This window comes from Mustela putorius, unplaced genomic scaffold, assembly GCF_011764305.1.
Source record: "Mustela putorius furo isolate JIRA1106 unplaced genomic scaffold, ASM1176430v1.1 tig00000561_pilon_pilon_pilon, whole genome shotgun sequence".
Taxonomy (NCBI): domain Eukaryota; kingdom Metazoa; phylum Chordata; class Mammalia; order Carnivora; family Mustelidae; genus Mustela; species Mustela putorius.
In genome coordinates this window covers 315,567-336,356 of record NW_025421415.1, presented here as the reverse complement: position 1 = coordinate 336,356, position 20,790 = coordinate 315,567, and the positions used below count along the sequence as shown (strand labels likewise).

The following is a 20,790-nucleotide window of genomic DNA, read 5'->3' as shown; positions in this document are numbered from 1 at the left end:
AGGCCAAAAAAGTCCCAAAAGGGCATCTTATATTTTCAAAGGAATATCATCATTAGCTTAAGATAACTGTATATGGAGCAGATGTAGCCAGAAAATTAACATGTATTTACTAAGATATTGGATTTGACGACACTGATGGGAGAGATGTATTTTTAAAGGGCTACTAATTAAGTCCATTGCCTTCTATTACTAAACATAAAATTATCATAAATTACCAAATTTACTCAAATAGAAGACAAGATTCTTTTCCAATCACAAAATTATCTACCAGATCAGAATTGGATGTTATAAGATACTTTACACTACATTATTTTGAACAATGAAATAGTGTTTGGGAGAGACACATCAGCCAGAAAACACATGAAACAATACACATTTATAGAATCAGGGGGAAAAAGGGGAGACAAAAATATAGATTTTTTTTTGAAGTAGTCCTAGGTATGCATACGTTCTCCACTGCAGGTAAGAGTGACACTCACTGTCAAAAGTCTTTTGACAATCTTCTTAAAAAGCCAATGTCATAATGTTATGCAAACAAATGCACACGGTTTGGGATAACATTTCCAAAATATTATTGTACAAGGAATTAAAAATGTCCTGAATCTTGTACAAATCACATGTGATCTACAAACCTCATATAATACTCAGGACGGTTCTAGTAATGAAGAACCAAGAATTTAAATGTTAAATCAATCTGTCGCATAAAAAATAGGATTCAAATAAGGCAGGATTCTAAATTAATATATTTTATATAATTATGGAAAGTAAACTGATATGTGCAAACAAACTGATAAATACTATAAATATATAAGCTAAGCAAAAAATAAAAACCCTTTTATCACTTGGGTCTCCTTACAGGAAAAACATGGGAATGCCTGAAGTTTACAGTTTTCCAGCTGATGAATATAGGTCAGTGAGGCAGACTGCCATGTGCCTGCCAGACCTAGTTTTCTTTTCCTACTTGGTGCACAACCTGGATGCATTGCCCATCCTGACTACAGTTAGATGAGGCCACATAACTGAGTTCCAGCTAATGGCATAAGAACAAAAGACCTGCCTATAAACACCTCAGGCTTGATCCTTTAATCCTCTCTCTCTGCTGGTAGGGATGACAGCAAACTCCTGGAGGCAAAAGATGGAAGAAGTACAAGGAGCTGACAAACAGTGAGGAATGAGAAATGCATCAGTAGGATGTGGTAGTTACTTGTTAAAGCATGCTGTCTACTATAGAGAATACCAAAGTGGTACTTGGAAGAAGGATACAGCCATAAAAACAGCATACAAATTTGGCAGTGGCTTCATAGTTCAGTGGTAGGTGGCAAGGAAATGCACACTTTAGGTTGCAAAGTGTACATGCCTCTTATGCTAAAAAACTGGGTGGCCAGTAAGAATTAGGGGAGCAGGCTATGAGCCTATGGAGTTTGCAGCACGAGAATAAGCGGATGGAAAAAATAAAAAATTAGTGTACTGATGGCTCTTTGGCAATGGACTAAAATCAGAGAAAGAACTGGCCAGCGCACAGGCAGAAACTGAAGGGAACAGGGTGTCCAGATATTTGGGAAGTAAGGTTCAAAAAAGCCTCTGGACTTCAAACAGTAAGAGATAAGACTGAGAAAGATTTTAAGCAGGAAAGGTCTATGGAGATCCAGCCTCTGAGCAGAGTTACAAGTCAAGTATAGTCTTCTCAACCAAACCTGAGAATCTTAATACAGCAGATATTGAATGATGGTGGGGATAGGAAAGAAATACCCTCAAACACAAAGAAGGCAAGTTTGAGAACAGCTCTATAGGAAAATTGTTGGTGTGGTCACTAGCTCATGGATGGACTAAATGGAAACCAAGAAATCAGAAATCCATTACATTTCTGAGAGACCTGTGTTGTGGAAGAAATCCTACATCTGGGCTGAAAAACTCTCTTGACTATTAAAGACTTCGAACTATCTTTAGGACCATGCGTTTTTACCAGTCACTTGGGGAAACTCCAAAGGAAATTATACCAAATGTCCACTTAAGATGTGCCCATGGAACACAGACCTCCCCAGATCACAGTCTGAAAACATAAAGAACAAGGGATAACGAAGTTCCTGCAGATTGTTCACACTTTCGTTCAGGTAGCAGACATGTTATGTACCTCCCAATTTTCCCTTAACTGAATGGGAGTTTGTATTATGGTTACCTTGTCTCTGATCTGCCACTAAATAAATATTTGATATGAGCTGGGGACAGGCAGTCTGTCTTAGTGACCAGGTCATCAAATTTTGAGCAGTCACATCTGGGAGACTGGATGGTTTAAGTATTACATCATTGGTGGATGATGCTGGGCTTTGAGCTTGGATGCAGGGACTGGGTGGGACTATGAGCCGGCTTCCTTGGGAAGGAGATAAAAATGTGCTCTGTGTGGGAGGGACAGTGAAATGAGCACCTGGTGAGAGAAAGGATAGTCACTGGCAGAGAGTTATGTGTTTAAGTAATTCAAATTCCTTTTTCCTTCTAACCACACACTTAGATTGCATTTCTTAGCTCCTTTGTGGCTAGATGATGTCATATAATTGAATTCTGGCTAATAAAACGTGAGTGGGCAGAACTGATTCCTGCCACATTCAGACCTGGCCCATGAAAACCTCCTGCAAAATTGTCCATGTACTATTCCCTTCTGGAGGACTATCTGGAAACTGTAGGAGGAAGGAGCTAAAAGATGAAAAGGAGCTTGATTCCTGAATTACTACATGAAACACATCCCCTTTGTCAACTCACAGTGGACTGTGATGCACATGAAAAATATATTTTTATTATTTTAAGCCAGTGAGAGTTTGGAATTCTGTATATAAGTCAGCCTACCCAAATATATGTAATGTGATTTGTTATGAATTAATGTGAAAATCCTTTGATTTTATACTGAACTTAGAAAGTAACATACTTGTTACTGAGTATTTAATGGCATGATGCTAAGATATAACTTAAAGTTGTATTTAAAATGTAAGAAATGTACTAGTTTAGTTAAAGATAAATCAAATAGACCCAATATTTCCGGGTAAGTTTTGCTTAGGTCTTTCATACTAGTAGTAGACAGGTAAAAACAAATACGCAAGCAATTAAAATTTAAAAATTATACTGATAATTGAAAGATCTTCTTGTCCCCTTCCTATGGGTACATATTTCATTCAGGCTATTTAGCAACCAAAACTTTTCATCCTTCTAGTCTGGCAAAGCATTAGTCAATTTCTTATCAAGGTCAGGCAGCTATTAATACATACCTGGGGTTTTGTTTTTTGGAGCCTGTTCTCTGTAATTTCTAAAAAAAGAAAAAGATCATTAGAACTTGAAAAAGATAATTGACCTTAAGAAGATAACGTTAAAAACAAAAAACAAAAAACAAAACAGGGATAAAACTCACTCAAAGGACTAATGAACTCCCTCATCCCACCAGCAATCAATAAAAAATGATAAAACCCGAGGTTTTAGTTGTATCAAAGTCTGTGAGACCCCATCAATACTGCAGAAACATGGGACTTTCCTTCTCACCATCCTTACAGGGACTTCTGGTCATAAAATATCCTATCTTGGTTACTTGAGTCTACTCTTGAGGACTATACAGACAAAGAATTTCAAGTCTTCTTAAAGGAGGAAGAGTCACATATTACACAAATTCATTTTGTGGGAGATGGGAGAGCAAAATGGTGTGTTATTCTCAAGTGAGGAAAAAAAAATGGAGCCTTCTGAAGCATGTTTGGGAGACATAAAAATTTTTTAAATTAATTTTAAGGTTTCAGATATGGTTTGCATCTTTTCCATACTCTTTGGAAAATGTATACATCATGTGTTTCTATTCTATTAAAAATTATCCCTGACTTACACATAAATAGAAAAAAGTTTTCTGAAGAAGGTGGCTATTACTGAAGAAATTAGCTAACCATATTTATCCTAAAATGTGAAAATATTCCCTCCCAGATTAGAGCTACAAATGAAATGAAACCTATTGGTTTTTAACAGAAGAGCTGAGGAAGGTGGTAGTTAGGGACGCCTGGGTGGCTCAGCTGGTTGAGCTGCTGCCTTCAGCTCAGGTCATGATCCCAGGGTCCTAGGATGGAGTCCTGTATCGGGCTCCTTGCCAGGTGGGGAGCCTGCTTCTCTGTCTGCCTCTGCCTGCTTGTGTGCATACTCTCTCTCTCTGACAAATAAATAAATAAAATCTTAAAAAAAAAAAAAAGGTGGTGGTTAACAACAGGGACAGAGACGGCAACATTACCAGATATAAAGGAGTCTGGAGAAACTTGCGGTTAGAGCAAACTGTATATACTGTTTATATACAGTATACACTGAATATACTGTACATATTGTATACATACTGTATATACTGAATATATATATTCAGTATATACTGAAACAGCAATCACAAGGAAATGACTGATGTTTACAATAATGGCCAGCAGTTATCAAGAAAAGGAAAAAAAAAGAACCACCATTCTTTTCAGAAAGTTCTGTTTAAAGAGTAAGATATGAGATGTTTTCAAAAGGTTTTCAGCAAAAGCAAACTCAAAGTTTGAAAACTTTGACAATCAGAAGAATAAAATGAAATTTGCTAGACAAATTATTTAACTACAGGACTGATGTGGCACTGCTATATGTGTATTTGCATATACTATCCAAGTATAAAGTTTGAAAGGACCAAGTCTAAACACAGGATGTGTTGTATAAACTACATGTACATATGGGAGAGATTCTCTTCTGCCATTACTAGGATGTGCAGATATTTCTTATCTTCAAAAAAAAGTTAAAAACGAACAATTATTTCAGGATAGAAAAAAACAACTCTTACCTTCTAGAATTTTTAGATCCTGATAAAGAATGGAAAAACACAGACTCAAACTTCCTTGATTCTGTACTTGGCTTGTTTATGTCATTTCTCATACTCTGATGGGTTTCGAGTCTATCTTCCTCAGGTAACACTTTTTGTGGAGGCTTTTGTTCCTTAACTGAAGAATGGCAACTACTTTCCTTCTTTCGTGTCCTCCTGACTTTCCCAATGAAGAAGTCATCACCACTGTCACTCTCCTCAGACATGGAGGACTGTTTGTAAAACCTTTCCTCTGTGCTATCATCAAAATACTCCTTTTCTTCTTGTAATTCTTCTCCATCACTGTTATCATCAAGGGAGCTACTGGACTCTTTCCCTTTTTTGATTTTACTTAAGGTTTTCATTTTTGGGTCAGCAGGTATCTTCTGGGGCTCAGAAGAAACTATACCAGCCCTTTCAGAAGGCTTTGATGGAGAATTGGGAAGGTCTACAGCATTGGGTCCATGTTCCATCTTGGTTCTTTTTTCTTTTGAATTTATTGGTTTCTTTGCCAATATTTTGGCTTCTTTCTCTTTTTGCTCACTGATAATAGTTCCTTCATGCTGTAACTTACTGGCATCATCATTTGAACACAAAGTGTCCTTGGAATGATTTTCTTCTAAAGCAGTCTCTGATGATTTAACTTCAACAACATTTTGTCTTGCATCTTTAAAGGCTTTGACAGCAGCTACAACAGAAAAGCACATGATTTGTTTCATCATTAAAACAAATAATACAAAACATCACCACTTCAGTACAGTATTTATTAAATTATTTGCAAACACTTAAGAGGATAACTACAATTAGATTAAATATATATCACAGGTCTGAACTCACAAAAGAATTTTACTGACTTCAAAAACCGAACTTGGAAGAAATGCTCAGAAGTATTCAACTTAAAACTCTTAAAATTAACCATCCTTTCAGGCCTTGAAGCTACGAAAAATAGTAAAAACTTCACTTGAGGGGCGCCTGGATGGGTCAGTGGGTTAAAGCCTTTGCCTTCAGCTCAGGTCATGATCCCACGGTCCTGGGATCGAGTCCCACATCGGGTTCTCTGCTAGGCAGGAAGCCGGCTCAGCCCCCTCCCCCCCGCCCTGCCTGCCTCTCTGCCTATCAAATAAATAAATAAAAGTCTTAAGAAGAAAAAAGGAAAGAAAAATGGACACATCTTAAAAAAAAACCTTCACTTGAATATAAATAAATAAAATTAAATGGCAACTTTAATTTCTTTAGCAATAACATATTGATATGATTATGGTACATTATAAACTATGTTTTCAGACATAAAAACATATTCTAATCTGTGACAGTAACATTTAATTCTTTCAACACAGATTATTTTCACACATGAAAATTATGTGACTAAGTGGCAATATCAAAAGCAATACATGCATTACATCAATATTTAGCAAATCAATTATATTCAATATTACCATGAATGTGTTATATATAATATAAATGTTTTCAGATATTAAAACTTAGGTTCTAAGAACACAGATTTAATTAGACTTCATATAACTTCCATATTTTTAGGCACCTTGCCACATTTAAAAATATTTGAAGGAGGTATTTATAAAAGGTTCTCAAAACAAACAAAAAAACTCCCAAAGAAATAAAGTAGCCATGTATTCAAAGTCATATACACAAGTGCATTTAAGTACATGCCTTAAAAGTCATTTAATACAAACCTTTTAGCACATCTATTTTTTTCTTCAGAAGAGGATGCATTGCTAGTCTGGCAACTGCTCTTTCAGCTGCAGTGGAATCAGGCTGCAAATTGAAACAACAAACGGGAATAAAAACAAAAGAGTGCTATTAAGTGAATAAAAGAAAATGTATCATAATTTTTAAAAATGAGAGTTAGGAAACAGGAGTTTGATACTATTCTCATTAGATAAGTCACTTGTATAATCTATGATAAAGAAAAAGAAAACTCATAATGCAAAATACAACTGCCCCTGAAATAAATTAATTTGTCATGTAATCAACCGACAAATATTCTTCAGGGTCTTAGTATCTTTCCAGAATTCTGGAAGGCGCCCTGTGAGATATATAAAAAATGCAATATGGCTTGTGTTTTCAAAGAGGTTAAATTATCTAGTTAAAAAGACTAAATATGAATCAAAAAACATGAGAGTGCTCAGCTGGGTGATACAATTGGTAACTACTGTAATGTTTCAAAATTCCAGTTAATAGAGATGTAAATTATCTGGTGTTAAATATTTGTATTTTGAAAGTCTAGTATCTCTACTGTATTTTCAGAACCTTCTACCAACGCTTGGCTAAGAGCGAACACTTCATAAATATCTGATGATGACTGAATTGGGACTGATTATGTATTTATTATATTTATGAATATAGAAAATTCTTGATTTGGGATAATTTCTTTAAGTATCTTCTGTGGGCTGACAACTTCTAAATTTCTAATCGCTACTCTAACTTGAGCTCAAGGCTTGTATATGAACCTCCTACTTGACATACTAAAAACGAATTTTTTTTTTTTTTAGTAGGCTTCATGCCCAGTGTAGAGTCCAACAAGGGACTTTAACTCATGACCCAGAGATGGAGACCTGAGCTGAGATCAAGAGTTGGATGCTTAACCCACTGAGCCACTCACCCCGAGAATTCTCTGATATCCTCTCAAACTTACTTCTTTAGTCTTTCCTATATTACTATGTGTAATTTCACATTTGTTGGTTGCTGAGGACTAAAACTTTTAAGAATTCTTCTATCACATTTCTCCTCCTTCATGGCTCACTATCAGTCCTTTAGCAAATCTTGTGGATCTAAATGCAAAACTATGTTCAGGACCAGTCATTTCTTACGACTTCTACTCTTAGAACTTTTGACCAATTCACTAACATGTCTCACCCGCAGCACCTATGTGTTACATTCAAACTTGGTCACTTGCTCCCCCACTCCTGATTTTCCATAGAGCATCACAATGAGTTTTTAAAAAGGTAGCCAGATTAAGATATGCCATTCTCTGTTCTTCTTTAAGCTTTACTGCCTTCTGATGTTTAGGCTATGTCACTGTAAGCTCTTCTTTCCACACTGTACTCCCCAATATATACATGATCGATCATCTCTTATTATTCACATATCTCCTCACATGGTATCTGACCAACACTTCCCATAACTCTTTATCTACTTATCACTTAACATCGCATGCCAGCACAGATACTTTCCCATCTATGAGGCAGGGGCTCTGTTTTCCTCATTCCTATAGACCTAGGGCTTGGAACAATAAATGGTAACAATCTGCATTCAATAAATATCCCATAAAACAAATGAATACATGTCAGTGTGTGTGAAAATAGAGCTGTCAGCTTCAAGTGTCTTTATTTTAAATTTCTCTTCACTGTTAATAGCCCACTATAAAACTTTTTTCCCTCCTAGTAATACAAACGTGAGGACATTAGTAAATACAAGATGACAGTTGTCTGAAGTTTACTGTGTTTGGAGGGCTTATCTAGGCAATGTTACCCAGAGAATAACTTCTTTAAATTATATCTGTGGTCTAATTACCTTGTATATTAAAGAATATCCCTCTAAAATTTATATCCAACTACAAACTCAGAATGTACCTTACATGGAAAGAGGGTCTTTGCAGAGATAATTAAAAGGCAGATATGCTGGATTAGTGTGGCCATCAATCTAATATAACTGATGTCCTCATCAGGGGGACACTTGGATATAGGCACAGGGAGGGAAGAAGGCTGAGGCAGAGACTGCAGTTATCTTGCCAAAAGCCATGGTTCACCACAAGTTGGAAGAAGCAAGGAAAGGTTTTTCCCTAGAAACTTTCGAGGATCTTAGCCCTACTGTCATCTTGATTTCAGATTTCTAGCCTCTTGAAACATGACAGAATACATTTTGTTGTTTTAAAGCACCTAAGTTTGTGGTACTTTAGCAGCCTTAGGGTAACTATAAACTTTGATTTTCTTAGGCTCTTAGATATATATTTTTTAAAGATTTTATTTATTTATTTAACAGAGCGAGAGCGAGCGAGAGAGAGAGAGAGAGAGATCACAAGTAAGCAGAGAGGCAGGCAGAGAGAGAGGGGGAAGCACGCTCCCCACTGAGAAGAAAGCCCGATGCAGGGCTCAATCCCAGGATCCTGAGATCATGACCTGAGCCCAAGGAATATATTCAACCCATTGAGCCACCCAGGAACCCCAATTAGGCTCTTCGATATTGCCTCTGTTTAATCTTGTCCAAGAAACGTAGGCCATCTGGAGACTATTCAGCATACACAGGATTAAGATAAGCCTTTGCTTCTTCAATACCTTGTGGGGTTTCCTGAAGTCCAATACGGGACTTCTTACCTATTTCATCTCCCTTGGAGATACATGAGAAAATCTGGGAAGAAAACCTAGTGCGGGTACCCTAAGTCACTCAGTAACAAGATGGGCTGCTGAACATATAAGTCAAATATGTATGATTTAGTTTTATAGGGTGTATATTAAAAGCTGTAACACAGAACCCCTGATGAGGGACATTACTTTTCATGCTGGAAAGGCCAACATGATAATGAAAATCAAGGATTAGGAGCGCCTGGGTGGCTCAGTGGGTTAAACCTCTGCCTTTGGCTCAGGTCATGATCCCAGGGTCCTGGGATCGAGCTTGCATCGGGCTCTCTGCTCAGCGGGGAGCCTGCCCCCCGGCCCTGTCTCTCTGCCTACTTGTGACCTTTCTCTCTGTCAAATAAATAAGTAAAATTTTACTTAAAAAAAAGAGAGAAAATTGAGAATCACATCAGAATGCTAGAGTCTACATGCTTCCAGAGAGAGAAAAAATTTACTAAAAAATAAATAAATAAAAAAAATCAGGAATCAAAATTGGAGGTCAAAGATAATTGAATAAAAATTCTGTAGGAAAATGATCCCTAAATTAGGGAAGAATAAAAAATACTTCCCGACATGCAAGGTTTAAAAAAGCTTACATCTGTTGAGCCTTTCTCCTTAGAAGGTACTAGCTCCATAAAGTAAAGAAGGATATAAAGGACGAGGAATGTATGGGATATAAGAAATGGGAGATGCACGATGATAAGGAGATTTAGAATACCTGGTGTATCAAACAACTTTTCTTTTTTTTTTTAAGATTTTATTTTATTTTATTATTTTTTTAAAAGATTTTATTTATTTGACAGAGATCACAAGCAGAGAGGCAGGCAGAGAGAGAGGAAGGGAAGCAGGCTCCCTGCTGAGCAGAGAGCCTGATACGGGGCTCCATCCAGGACCTTGGGAACATAACCTGAGCTGAAGGCAGAGGCTTTAAGCCACTGAGCCACCCAGGTGCCCCAAGATTTTATTTATTTGAGAGAGAGAGCACAAACATGCACGAGTGGGGTGAGGGGCAAAGAGAGAGGGAAAAGTGGGCTCTTCCCTGAGCAGAGAGCCCCATGTGGGGCTTGATCCCAGGATCCGGAGATCATGACCTGAGCTGAAGTCAGACCCTTAACCAACTGAGCCACCCAAGCATCCATGGTGTATTAAACATCTTCAGAGATTTCAGTAACTGAAGAGCAGTTTGGTTTTACACGAGAGAGAAGACAGGAAACTACCAAGGAAAAATAAACTATAGGAAACAAATATTGTGCAGAAAAGGAAAAATAATCATCACTCACAACATGACTCCTAGTCAAAATGACAAAATCACTAAATGCTCATCTAATCTGAATTTGACCCAAGTGCCTTAGGAGGATGGAAGGGGTAAGGAAGGTACATACATGACAAAAGGTCCGGAAGAGGAAAGAGATCTAAATGCTTATAAACCATCATAGGAAGTCAATAGCTAATACTTAAAATATACTAATAGTGACATATTAATGTGTGGAGTAAAATCCCCTGAAAACCAACTGAAGTTCAAAGTCAGGAAGTATTAATGGAGAACTGTCATTTTCACAAAAAAGTCTTGTAGAAATACTTGACTCTCAAAACTGGTGGTTCGCAAACTGGCTCATGGGCCAGTTCTCACCTGCTGCCTGTTTTTTAAAATAAGGTTTCAACGAAACACAGCAAAATTCATTCATTTACATACTGTCTACAGCTCTACTATGTCACACAGCAGAGTTGAGTAGAGGTGACAGAGAATATATGGCCTGCAAAGCCTAAAATACTTATTATATACAGAATTACTTTACAGAAAAAGTGTGACACCTGCTCTAATAATATACAAATAGAATCCCTGGTGGGCGTAAACTAAAAAATTAGGAAAAAATACAAAGTAAATTTCTGGCAGGTTCATGATGTTCTAAAGTTAAATTTAAAACAAACACATGGGGTGCTGGAGAGGAAAAGGGAGTTGGGGGAAATTGGAGGGGGAGACGAACCATGAGAGACTTTGGGCTCTGAGAAACAATCAGGGTTTTGGAGGGGAGGGGAGTGGAAGGTTGGGTGAGCCTGGTGGTGGGTATTAATTAAGGAGGGCACATATTGCATGGAGCACTGGGTGTGGTGCACAAACAATGAATTCTGAACAGTGAAAGAAATTTTAAAAAACCCTCAAAAAACCCCCAAACCAAAAAACAAACAAACAAACAAACAACAGGGGCACCTGGGTGGCTCAGTCAGTTGAGCCTCCAACTCTTGGTTTTGGCTCAGGTCATGGTATGGGGTTATGAGACTGGGTCCCTTGTCAGGCTCTGTGCTTCACATGAAGTCTGCTTGAGATTCTCTCCCCCACTCCCTCTGCCCCTACCCTTCCTCAGATGTGCTCTCTAAATAAATAAAATAAAATATTAAGAAGAAAAAAGAAATAAAACAAAACACTATCACAACAGACTTTTGTTGCCATATCAAAGCAACAAGTTATAGTCTTAAAGCATTAACTGTTTTTCCTAAATGGTGACACAACTTGAGATAAAATTTGGTATTCAGTGAAAAAGCAGAATGTTTTAATTGCCAGGACTTACTTATCTCAGTAGACTTAAATGTAAAAATAATGACAACAATACCAATTAGTTCTGAGAAATATACAAGTCCCAAGAGCTTGCCCACCCCCCACCTTACAAAGAAAAAGAAGACCCTCCAACAGCAGCTGTTACTCCTTAACTGCTTCTTTCACTGACTGTATTTCCACTTTGTAGCTACTAATAACTCACCTCAGAGATAATCCCTAAAATATGAACAACTGTATTTGTAAAACAGATAAACTAGAAAATAACTGTTCTAATCATAAGCTGATTTCACATCTTTTGGATAAGAAGTTATGGGAATCCTAAATAATTTGACTGTGCTCATAAAAAATTGTTCGAAAACATAACTACTATTGTTCCAAATCTCTGCTTTGACAACTTATTATTATATTTTTTATTTTTTAAAGGATTTTCTTTATTTATTTTATAGAGAGAGAGAGACAGCATGAGAGGGGAGGTCAGAGAGGAGCAGACTCCCCATGGAGCTAGAAGCCTGGTGCAGGACTTGATCCCGGGACTCCAAGATCATTACTTGAGCTGAAGGCTGTCACTGAACCAACTGAGCCATCCAGGCGCCCCTTCTTTGACAAGATATTAAAAGCTCTGTTGAACTGTGTATTCTTTTTCCCAGAGCTAATTACATCCCATCATCCTAGATGTAAGAAGGTTTAGAAGACCACTGGTAATACTTGCATGTTTAGTGCTGACTCTAAGTAAAAACTATTTTGTTAAGAATCATTTTATCATCAAGTTTACTTAGCAATGTCCTGGAAGATATCCCAGAGTAACTGTGACTCAGGGCTCTGACTTCAATAAATTCTATTTTTTAAAAAAAGGCCCTAGAATAGGATTTATAATTCTAAAATTATGTTATTACTCTAATAAATGAAGACATCATTATGCTTGGATGTTGTCTGCCTTCCCTTTTAACTGTGCTTTCATACTGCAACCTTCATGGAGGACTTAACTTGAAGAGAATATCAGGTTAACAAGAAGTTAAGATTGATTTTTAAAAAAAGGTCATTGCAGGGCGCTTGGGTGGCTCAGTGGGTTAAAGCCTCTGCCTTTGGCTCAGGTCATGATCCCAGGGTCCTGGGATTGAGCCCCACATCGGGCTCTCTGCTCAGCAGGAAGCCTGCTTCCTCCTTTCTCTCTGCCTGCCTCTCTGCCTACTTGTGATTTCTGTCTGTCAAATAAATAAATAAAATCTTAAAAAAAAAAAAGGTCATTGCATAACACCAGGGGTGCCATCACAATGGGAGTGTGCAGCATAGAGCTTATGCATCCATATGTAACAGTACTGAGTTCAAAGAACATAAAAGGCCTGAATTTACAAGCTATACAGATATATACAATTAAGCAGTTACTAATCAGGTATAATTACTTAATAATTTAATATCAAGAATTATATAAACCCCAGCTTTACTTTTGTAATTAAATGCAATTTGTGTGTGTGTTTAAAAAAGCAGTAAATGTCATCAGTAAATAAAAATTATATTATTCTGTTCAAAGTGTTTTATTGCTAAGAGTACTTCCCCTCCCCCAACAAAGCCTTTTTTTTTAAAAAAAAAAAAAGATTATTTATTTATTTATTTGAGAGAGAGAGAGAGAGAGAGAGAGAGAACAGAATGGTGGGGAGAGGCAGAGGGAGATGGAGAAGCAATATCATCAAAACCAATAAAATGCTTAGGGATAAATACAACAAAGAGAGATCTGTACACTGAAAACTGTAATACTTTAATGACAGAAATTGAAGAGGGCACAAAAAATCAAAAAGGGATCTCATGATTATGGATTGGAAAAACTGATATAGTTAAAATATCCACAATACCCAAAGTTATCTATAAATTCAAAATTATCGCTATCAAAATCACAATGGCATTTTTCACACATATTAAAAAAAATTCCTCAAATTTGTATGGAACTACAAAAGACTCCAAATAGCCACAACACCAATCCTGAGAAGGAACAAAGCTGGAGGCATTACACTTCCTAATTTCAAATGATAGTACAAAGCTATACTAATAAAAATAGTATGGCACTGACATTAAAACAGACATACACAGCAATGGAATAGAAGTGAGAGTCCAGGAATAAACAAATGCATATACACTCGAAGGGGAAAAGAGAGTCTTTTCAATAAATGGTATTGGAAAAACTAGACACTGGTATGTCAAAGAATGAAACTAGATCCATATCTTACATGACTCAGTGAAATCAGCTTGAACTGGACTAAAAAACTTAAATGTGAGAGAAAACTCCTAGAACACTTAGGGGAAAAAATTCCCTGACACACTGGTCTTGGGAATGTTTTTTTGGATGTGACACCGACAGCACAAGCAACAAAAGCAAAAATAAAGAAGTGAGGCTACATCAAACTACAACTTTATTGCAAAACAAAAGAAACAACAACAAAGTGAAAAGGCAATCTATAGAATCAGAGAAAATAGTTGGAAACCGTATCTCAGATAAGGGGCTAATATCCACAATATGGAAGGAACGTATACAAGTCAACAGCAAGTAAATATAAAATCTCAATGGTGACTATGTAGAAAAGAGACTTATTCTCTTTCTTATCATTAATAAAGTTACCATTTATTATCTACTACAAAAATATAAAATCTGATTAAAAATGGATGGCGGTCTTGAGCAGATATTTTTCAAAAGAAGAAATGGCCAGAAGATACACGAAAAGAAGTGCAACATTACTAATCACTAGGGAAATGTAAATCAAAACCACAGTGAGACACTATTTACACTTGTTAAAATGGTTACTCTCAAACAAGAACTAACAAGTGTTGGCGAGTATGTGGAGAAAAGGGAGCCCTGCAGTACTGCTGGTGAGAATGCAGACAAGTACAGACAAGAGGGAAAAAAGATGAGGTTCCTCAACAAATTATAACTAGAGCTACATATGAGCTAGCAATCTCACTTCCAGGTATACACCTGAAGGAAATGAAATCACTATCTCAAAGAGATACCACACTCACTGCAGTATTATTCATGATATCCAAGACCCAGAAACAACCAAGAGCCCACTGACAGATGAAATGAAAAAAGAAAACAAGGTGTATACACAAATACTCTTGTGTAAAAGAGTATTATTTAGCCACGAGAAAGAAAAAAATCCTTCCATACTCAACATGGATGAATCTGGTAGGCATTACTATGAGTGAAAGAAACAGAGAGAGAAAGACAAATACTGCATAGTATGATTTATACATGGAATCTAAAAAAACCAAACTCAGAGAGGCAAGAGCAGAATGGTGGTTGCCAGAGACTTGAGGTGGTAGTGGAGGAAATACAAAGACTTTGGTCAAAGGGTACAAATTTTCAGTTAAAAGATGAGTAAGTTCTAGAGATCGAACATTCAGTCTGGTGATTATAGACACCAATACTTCATTAAATACTTGAAAGCACCTAAGACAGTACATCTCATAGGCACTCGCCACAAAAAATTGTAATTATACATATGGTGATAGATATGATAATTAAGATTATGGTAATATTTCATAACATATACGTGTATCAAACCATAAAGCTATATAATAACTTAAACTCACACAATGTTTGTTATATGTCAATTATATTTCAATAAAACTAGAAACAAAAAACACAAAAATTTTTACCAAAATACTTAATATATCAGCATCGTTAGGGCCAAAAAGCAAAGAAATACCTTCTCAAATTATCATTCATTCAGCATTCAGCTGGCAATCTATTTAACAATAATGTGGTCTTACAGATATGTGACAAACCTACTTTGTAGCATTATGATATTTGCGAATACATACTACTGCATGTCCTTATTGCTTCTAGCTTTTATAAACTGGAAATTTTGTTAAAGTTGGCTTACTCAACACCATCACCAAAGTCTTAGAGAACAACTATTCTTGTTATACTGAAACATGAACAATGTCATAGTCTTTTAAGAAAACTAAAACATCAACAGATAATACAGCAAATAAATGCCATAAAACTTGAGTATGCGAGGGCGCACAAAACCATTTTTTTGGCAAAATGAAACTGAACACGGAAAGGATAAGCCCTGTTATTTTTACATCTGCTACAATAAGGCCTTTGAAGGGGGTCAAAAATACATTACCAGAATGTTTGAACTTCAAGAGTCTATTAGAGAAATGGGGAAAAAAAAAAAAAAAAAGGCAAGAGCCAGAGACAGTAGGTGAACTGCTTGAAGTCAGGCAGCTAATGGCAAAGCAACACTAATCTGAATGCAGAAACTCCTAGAAATTTAAGCCTCTTTCCTTTGCTAACCAGCAATCTTTGCAAATAGAATGCATTGTACAGATCTTCTTAAGATACATCTAGTTCTTCAAACTTTGTTTGATGCTTAATTGCTAGTTTTTTAAGTTAAATTTTATCTGTTCTTGATGGTCAGTTACTAATTTGCAAATCTGAGTAACTTACGATTTGTGGACTAGAAAAAATATTCTAATGGGGAAAAGCTGCAAATGGAAAAACTGTTAATGGCATGCTTTACAAATACTAAGGATTTCAGTTTTCATTCTTCAAGGACCAAAAAAAAGTACACATGTATTTCTTAAAATGTTTGATTTAATGGAATTTTTAGTTTAAAATATCATGTTTTATAAATGAAAACAATCATTTAAATAACCCTTATTTCTCCTAAGTAAACAATGTCAAATAAAATATTTTCAACTTGCTTGATTTTTTTCTTAACAAAGCAATTTGAAATCATTCAATGCATTTTTTTACTTCAAATTTTAACAAGAGGTAAAAGGGAACAAAGACCATTGATTTTATCTAATAATTAGACTAACAGTCTTATTTCCAGATTACCTAGCCATCTGGGAACAGAAGTGACAAATGACAGACGGGTTTCTGAATTCAGTCTTTCTCAAGCAGTTTTCTTCTAAAATTATTTGAGATAACTTTCTCTCATTCTGTGACTCATCTCCAAGCCCCCCCTTTCAAATCTCTTTGGAGAGAAATGAAATATAAGCATAAAAGAGAGCCTTGTAAAGTAAGTGGGAGGAGGTCTGAAGCTTTGGCTGTGCTTTGGGTTTCGGCAGCTGTCTGCTGTGTCTACAGTTTGCTTAAGTCTTTGGGCAGAGGGTAAGAACACACAAGAGTAAGCAGAGCAGAACCGGTCAAGAGACCTTTCAAATTCTTTACTCCTCCTTATTTCACTACTGCTCACCTTCCTGCCTCACTCACTTTTTCCCACTTTGTATTCACTGATGTTCATACGTATATAAACATGCCTAAATAAATGGTCTTACACATAAAGACACACACGGTCTTCACATAAGGACATGAACATCATCTTTTGAGGCTCACAATCTTGCTCTAATTTAAAAGGTTGACAAATGAACAATGAATTCATCCAAGACAGAATGTGATAAACTTCACTGGAAAGATGAAAAATGGGGGCACCTGGGTGGCTCAGTGAGTTAAGCCTCTGCTTCAGGTCATGATCTTAGGGTCCTGGGATCGAGCCCCAGATCAGGCTCTCTGCTAAGCAGGGAGCCTGCTTCTCCCTCTCTCTCTGCCTGCCTCTCTGCCTACTTGTGATCTCTCTCTGTGTGTCAAATAAATATATAAAATCTTAAAAAAAAAGATGAAAAATGTTACAGAGGTTTACAGAAATCTGAATACAGTCATATACCTGAAATTAACAAAAATTGACTAAAGGCTAAGCATTCTCTATGAACACTTTTTACACCTGCATGAAAAAAGTCTTCATAATATTTGAGGGTATGAGGGAACCACAGCTTTCCTTATTTAACATTGACACAACATTTGCCATGGAAAATTCTCAGGAAATTGTGGTTTTCACACACCTCCAGTTTCTTCCATTTCAAATAAATTAAGTAAAAAAGAGGAAAACACCTCATCTTTTTATGGAAAAATTTTATTTTGGCATATGGGTATTTTTTATGAACACAAGCATTGGGTGTTCAATTCTGAAAAGAATCTTGAGAATGTACATGTGAATACAAACAACAGTCTAAAAATGAAAAAGCTCTCTTACATGCAGTGTTCCTTCCTGTGAAAAGCCGCCTACAACAACCTGACTCAGAGTGAACTGGTAGAGGCAGAATGCTGGGAGGAGTATTCTTAATTTTTATACTTAATTTCAATTCTAGTTTCACCTAAAGATATATGTGTCCATTTACTAAAAATAAGTAGGCAGGTAATAAGAAACAGTCCATTCAGCTGGATTAGAAGAACTCTGGCAACCTCTGGCTTAGAACCCACACTGAAGGCAACAGGAGACCTTTTTGCATTGGTTGGGTTCTTGTAATCCCTGAGACAACAGGATTCTAAAATGGAGTCTTACAAAATAGGGACCCACTCGAGCCTTTTCTCCTAAACCTTTGTTTTGTAGGCTGAGACCAGGGTTTAGACCTTAGATCTGTTATCTGCTAACGTCTGCCTATAGGTATATTTTTGACCTTCCTGGGCCAATATGTGCTTCATTAAATGGAGTTATCATCTTCCCTGAGAAAGCTAACATATATAAAGCACCTAATTGAGTCAGCAACTGTTAACAGATGTTCACAAATATTAATTTGCTTCCCCTTATCCAGCAGTTGTTTAATATACCTGTCTTATACTCCCTACTAGATTATATATTCCTCTGGAAAATATTGAGTTTCCTATTCCCTTTGTTATCGTCCACCAGGGCCTAGCTGATTGCTTCGTGTGCAACACGTTTTGAATTGAGAAGTTTCTGAAATCCTGGCCCCAGCTTTCTGGAAATGTCAAAATTCTCATTCTTCCACTCTCTAGCTTTCAACTTCCATCATACACACATTAGCTGCCTACTTAACCTTTCTACCCCTTTTCTACATTTGAAAATACTACACACACACACATTGTGTGCACATATGTGCAAATCAATGCTTTCTACATGAGATCACTGTTGTAAGATCAACTGAGATAAGAATGTGTATGGAAGAACTGTGCAAGCTGTAAGATATTACATAAATTATTTTGCTCTGCTCTGATCTGATCAACAGATAGCCTCAAATGTACAGAGCTCTATGTAACAGGCTTCATTTCTGTGAGGTTATCTTTCACTGAGCTCACTTCCTGTGACACACTGAAGAGCAATCAATCCTTTCTTCACAACAACACTGTTGCCTGCACCATTTTTTAGAGGTTTAATTTATTAGCAGGTTTTCAAACAGAAGAACCTGAATCCAATGGGAGAATATCCCAAATGAAATAAAACACCAACAAAATAGGTGAAATCAAATAGCTTTGGAGGAATCTGAAATGATTTTTTAAGCAGGGCAGTTTCCTTTGGCTTTAAATTCCTCCAGGGTTCCCTCAAGAACTTGGATGAAACAGAACTGTTTCTCCTTCCTCCCTCTCCAGCTTCCCTTCCTTCCTTGCTTTTGTTTAGAGGAAGGTATAAACAGCAGAAATGTAACCAGGTTTCACTTGACCCTTGACAGTGAGATCCTAAACTTCCTTTTTTAAAAAAAGATTTTTATTTATTTATTTTCCGAGAGCAAGAGCACACCAGCATGCGAGTGAGCATGAGCACAGGAAGAGGCAGGGGGAGAGCCAGAGGGAGAAGCAGGCTCCCTGCTCAGCAGGGAGCCCAACATGGGGCTGGATCCCAGAACCCTGGGTTCATGATCTGAGCCCAAGGCAGCTGAGTAACTGGATGAGCTAGCAAAGCGCTCCAAGATCCTAAACTTTTTATCTGAATTAGTATTAAAAATCTCACCCCTATAGGGGGACTTCAGTGGCTCAGTCAGTTAAGTGTCCAACTGGATTTCAGCTCAGATCGCAGGGTTCTGAGATCTAGCCCTCTAGGCTCTGTACTTAGCAGGGAGTCTGATTGTCCCTCTTCTCCGCCCCCCAACTGCCTCTCAGGCCCTGCTCAGGCACCCGAGCACTGTTTCCCTAAAATAAATTCATTAAAAAAATTTTCATGACTACAAATCCTGTCATATGCAAATGAATTTACTAATATAAAATAATGATGATAAGCTAATACAGATGTTTGTTGCCCATTTTTTTTTCTGGATAAATGACATTCCACACTCTGGAAAGTTGAAGGAAGGGTTGTAAATGGAAGAAGATACCCTAAAAAACTGATTTTATAAATATTACACATACACTAATGTTAATCTTCCAAAGTGAAAACAATCTGGCAGAGAAGATGCTTTTCACTTGAACCATAAATTAAACATTAATGAATACCTTTAAAATTCAGCAACCTTTAGAAAGCTCAAAAATTTATTATGGAAAACTGATTTTTTAAAAAATATTTTATTTATTTATTTTGACAGACAGAGATCACAAGTAGGCAGAGAGACAGGCGGGGGCGGGGAGAGAGAGCAGAGAGCCTAATGGGGGCTCGATCCCAGGACCCTGAGATCACGACCTGAGCTGAAAGCAGAGGCTTTAACCCACTGAGCCACCCAGGTGCCCCTGATTATTATTATTATTTTTTTAACTCTCAAGATAAAAAAATTCTATAACATTTTTATTCCATTACTATTATATTTAACATATCATTATTTTGTCTGAGATACAGACCAAACCAGTTTAGTTTTAGTTTAGTTTTTCCTCTCTTTATGAAAAAATCCCTTGAAATAAGAATATTTACTGTAGAATTATTCTAGTACAAAATAAAGAAACTGTTGTAAAATCACGTTTGGGATTTAGTGTGGCTTTTCTCATCAGGACAATGGCACCAACAAGTTCTCCCTTGTATCAAACAAATAAAAACCTTTCATATTCTGGCTTTCTTAAAATGTTTTAAAATCTAACATGTCTCATATCACTTGCAGAAAAGTCAGTGCTAGTCTATAAAAACAAAGAATCAGAGCATCCTTTCCTCAGGGCGGGAATAGGCAAACTAACATCTATAGTTGGATATTCTAACATAAGGCTCTGGATAATCAATAAAATAAATAGGCAGAAAATCAGTAAAGATATAAATCACCTAAACAACACCAAAAACTAAGAGATCTACTTGACATTTTTAGGACACTGATGCCAAGAGAAAACATACTGTTTTTAAGTG

General features: G+C 36.7%; 1 protein-coding gene across 3 annotated transcripts in view; it reads right to left on the bottom strand.

Moving 5' to 3' along the window:
* Positions 1-20,790, bottom strand: part of SRFBP1 (serum response factor binding protein 1) — a 72,619-nt gene that overhangs the window by 6,932 nt on the left and 44,897 nt on the right. For all 3 annotated transcript variants that reach the window (XM_045081404.1, XM_045081405.1, XM_045081406.1), the window contains 3 exons: positions 6,526-6,607; positions 4,817-5,522; positions 3,255-3,292 (listed from right to left, as the gene is read on the bottom strand). In XM_045081404.1, the coding sequence (XP_044937339.1) occupies positions 3,255-3,292; positions 4,817-5,522; positions 6,526-6,607 (826 nt within the window). The remainder of the gene's footprint in view (positions 1-3,254; positions 3,293-4,816; positions 5,523-6,525; positions 6,608-20,790) is intronic.